At 38.4% G+C, this 2,859-nt stretch overlaps 1 protein-coding gene across 1 annotated transcript in view; it reads right to left on the bottom strand.

Moving 5' to 3' along the window:
* Window positions 1-589: 589 nt before the first annotated feature.
* The window catches only part of LOC107700674 (melanin-concentrating hormone receptor 2-like), an 11,460-nt gene continuing 9,190 nt past the window's right edge, over window positions 590-2,859 (bottom strand). The window contains exons 4-6 of the mRNA XM_016502409.1: window positions 2,383-2,421; window positions 1,701-1,820; window positions 590-929 (exon numbers count right to left, since the gene is read on the bottom strand). Of these exons, the coding sequence (XP_016357895.1) occupies window positions 590-929; window positions 1,701-1,820; window positions 2,383-2,421 (499 nt within the window). The remainder of the gene's footprint in view (window positions 930-1,700; window positions 1,821-2,382; window positions 2,422-2,859) is intronic.

Raw genomic sequence — 2,859 nt, 5'->3', positions numbered from 1 at the left:
CATTAATTCAATTTCAATTAAAGGCAGGGTTGTGTGCCAATCAGAATTGAATCGAACATGCATTTTGAACTGAGAATGCCATTTCAGTTTCTCAATTTGAATGGCATAATTGCAATTCAAATTTGAAATGAAAGGAAATAGAATGGTCAAGACTAAATACATTTTAATGTAATTTTTAGGTAGAAAAGTTAAGTTTGTAAAAACAAACTTTGAACGTTGGCAAATAAAGCCTTGTTTAAAAATTTTGAAAAATGTTTGAAGGTTTATAGGCATAATGATAGATAGATAGATAGATAGATAGATAGATAGATAGATAGATAGATAGTAGAGTAAATTACTTAAATTTAGCAGTAGAGGGAGCCAAAACACCACATTAAACAATAAATAACAGCACAACATTTACAACACAGGCCTACTGTAAAAAGTGCAAGACATGCATACATGCAGATGTAAAACATCTCATGCCTCCTTTATAAAATCACTCCCAACAATTAGAATTGAAAACAAGAAACAAGAATCTTTCTCCAAAACAAGTGCACTTTGCTTAAGACTAACAAAGGCTTGTGCATTGATTCATCCATTTACAGTGTTATGGGTGTTTCAGTGTGAATTCAGCTGAAAAACTGGAGCGGGGGACCTGGATTTCCCGTTCCACACTCGGCATGCTGGGTGTATCCCGACAGACCAGCCTGTGGCGGAAGTGTCTACTCAGCAGAATGTAGATGAAGGGGTTTATGCTGCTGGCGGCGTAGCTCAAGCAAACAGACAGGTAGTAGCAGGTGTGGTATGCTAATGAGGGGCGTGGTACACTTAAGTTAACTAGCTGCAACACGTGGTACTGCCCAACACTGACCAGGAAAGCCGCTACCAGAACCAGGACCATTTTAGTGAGGCGGACCACACGTTCCCGAGGCAGGCTGGTGTTATACCTGAGAGAAAGTAGGGAATGCAGGATTTGGTCATACAGTATGTTGCCTAATCATTAAATCTAAGTTTAGGGTAATTACACTCAGGGCTGGATTCACAGACAGGGCTTAGACTAAACTAGGATTAGGACATAGTTCGATTAGGATATTTTACAAAGTAATTTTTATAAACGTGCATTTGAAAAAACATTACTGGTGTGCATCTTGAGACAAAACAAGGGCACTGACATATTCTAAGATCAATCAGTGCAAGTTTCTTTCAGCTGAAAAAGCTCAGACTTACATATTAGTCTGTGATAGGCTTAAGCCTGGTCTGTGAAACCGGGGCTCAATGTTCTAATATATAATCCTAAATATGCTAATTACAGTTAATTGGTCGCATTTATGTCCACTGTATATGCAGTTTTGTTTTTTTAAGAAAACATTGTATTGAACCTAGGAGAGATATAAATAGATATTACTTAAAATTCATGGTTTAGCCCATAAAATCTACATCAGTATGCACTGTCAATCTAAAACTAAAACATTTCTACAGTATAAGCAGGATAATTCTCGAAAGGGATATCACATCTGACAGTTTCATACAAGAAATTCACTTATTCACTTTGCAGTAGATATTCTCTTTATGGATGATGAATTAAACATTAATGAAGGAAACCAGTGTAGACCCACTGTAGCTAGAACAGTCAAGCCAGTGACAGGCTTCACAAGCAATTAAATTAGCAGATTTACCCATTTTATATCACATAGTTGCTGTAATGAAGGTAAAGTCACCTGTGAGCCTTTTTGTTCTTGCGATACATTCTCCAGGAGTAGCAAAGAATCAGTATATAGCAGATGAGAATCAGAGGTAATGGCAGGAAGAAGGAGGTCACAGTCTGGTAGAGTGTATACCTACAGATATATGAGGACACATGTTTAAACCCTTCACATCTCCCTCTCTACAGTATGTTTCATCCCACTTATTTTAATTAAACAAGAAGGTTGGATTCCTCAGAGCCACAGACTTCTGTACATGCAATTTTCTGGTGAAGGGGAAAAGATACTGACAGAAAAAAAAAAAACAGAATCTAAGGTTTTATTGTGTTGCTTTTAAGTGACTATAAGCCTATGCGCCACTATGCTGAATGGCAGCTTTCACAGCAGATAACAGAAAATAACTTATTTTTTTTGTGTTCTGCGCTGAAAAAAAATCTATTTAACTTTGCAGGCTTTGTAGCAGTTCTCAAACAAAATTCTGAAAATGGTTTGTGAAAAACATTTGCCATGTGTTTGTGAGCCATTTTCTTTTCCGTTTCAATAGAAGAGTGTGTAACAATAGAGTAACCGAAGGATAGAATTCAGACTTCAAAGCAGGACTATGTCAATAAAAATAAACAGAGGATGAGAGAAGGAAGGATAATCAGACCTATGCAGCAGGTAATAATAATACACGAGTAAAGCAGAACCAAATTACCAGAGCACTTCTTTGGGAGAGACCAGGTTAAGGGAACAGCTCTCTAGACCAGTGTTTCCCAACCGGGGTGCCGTCAGTCGAGAGCAGGGGTGCCGTGTAAAAAATCCTTTTTTAATATTTTTCAATTGCTAAAATGTTCAAAAAAGCATCTATTATATAATATCCATTTCTGATGTCGCCAATAATTAGAGATGCACCGAAATTTCGGCTGCCGAAAATGAGTTCACCGCTCAGGTTTCACTTTCACGTGGTGTGACGCTCTGCGTATTATCCCGCTCTATGCGTGTGCGCTCCGCTCAGTCACTCCACTCAGTCGCTCCACTCCTTTACCGTTCATGCTCATCGAAACAGCAAAGTCCACTCAAAAATTGAGCCGACAGGAAACATCGATGTAATACAGTATTGTTTCTGTCTGCAATAGCCTTACTGTGCTGTAACAAGGTGTGGTATATGGGCAACTCTGGTAACGCTGCCCTC

The sequence above is a fragment of the Sinocyclocheilus anshuiensis genome, unplaced genomic scaffold (genome assembly GCF_001515605.1).
Source record: "Sinocyclocheilus anshuiensis isolate Anshui unplaced genomic scaffold, SAMN03320099.WGS_v1.1 scaffold782, whole genome shotgun sequence".
NCBI lineage: Eukaryota > Metazoa > Chordata > Actinopteri > Cypriniformes > Cyprinidae > Sinocyclocheilus > Sinocyclocheilus anshuiensis.
The sequence above is the reverse complement of the archived record's forward strand: the minus strand, read 5'-3'. Positions and strand labels throughout refer to the sequence as shown.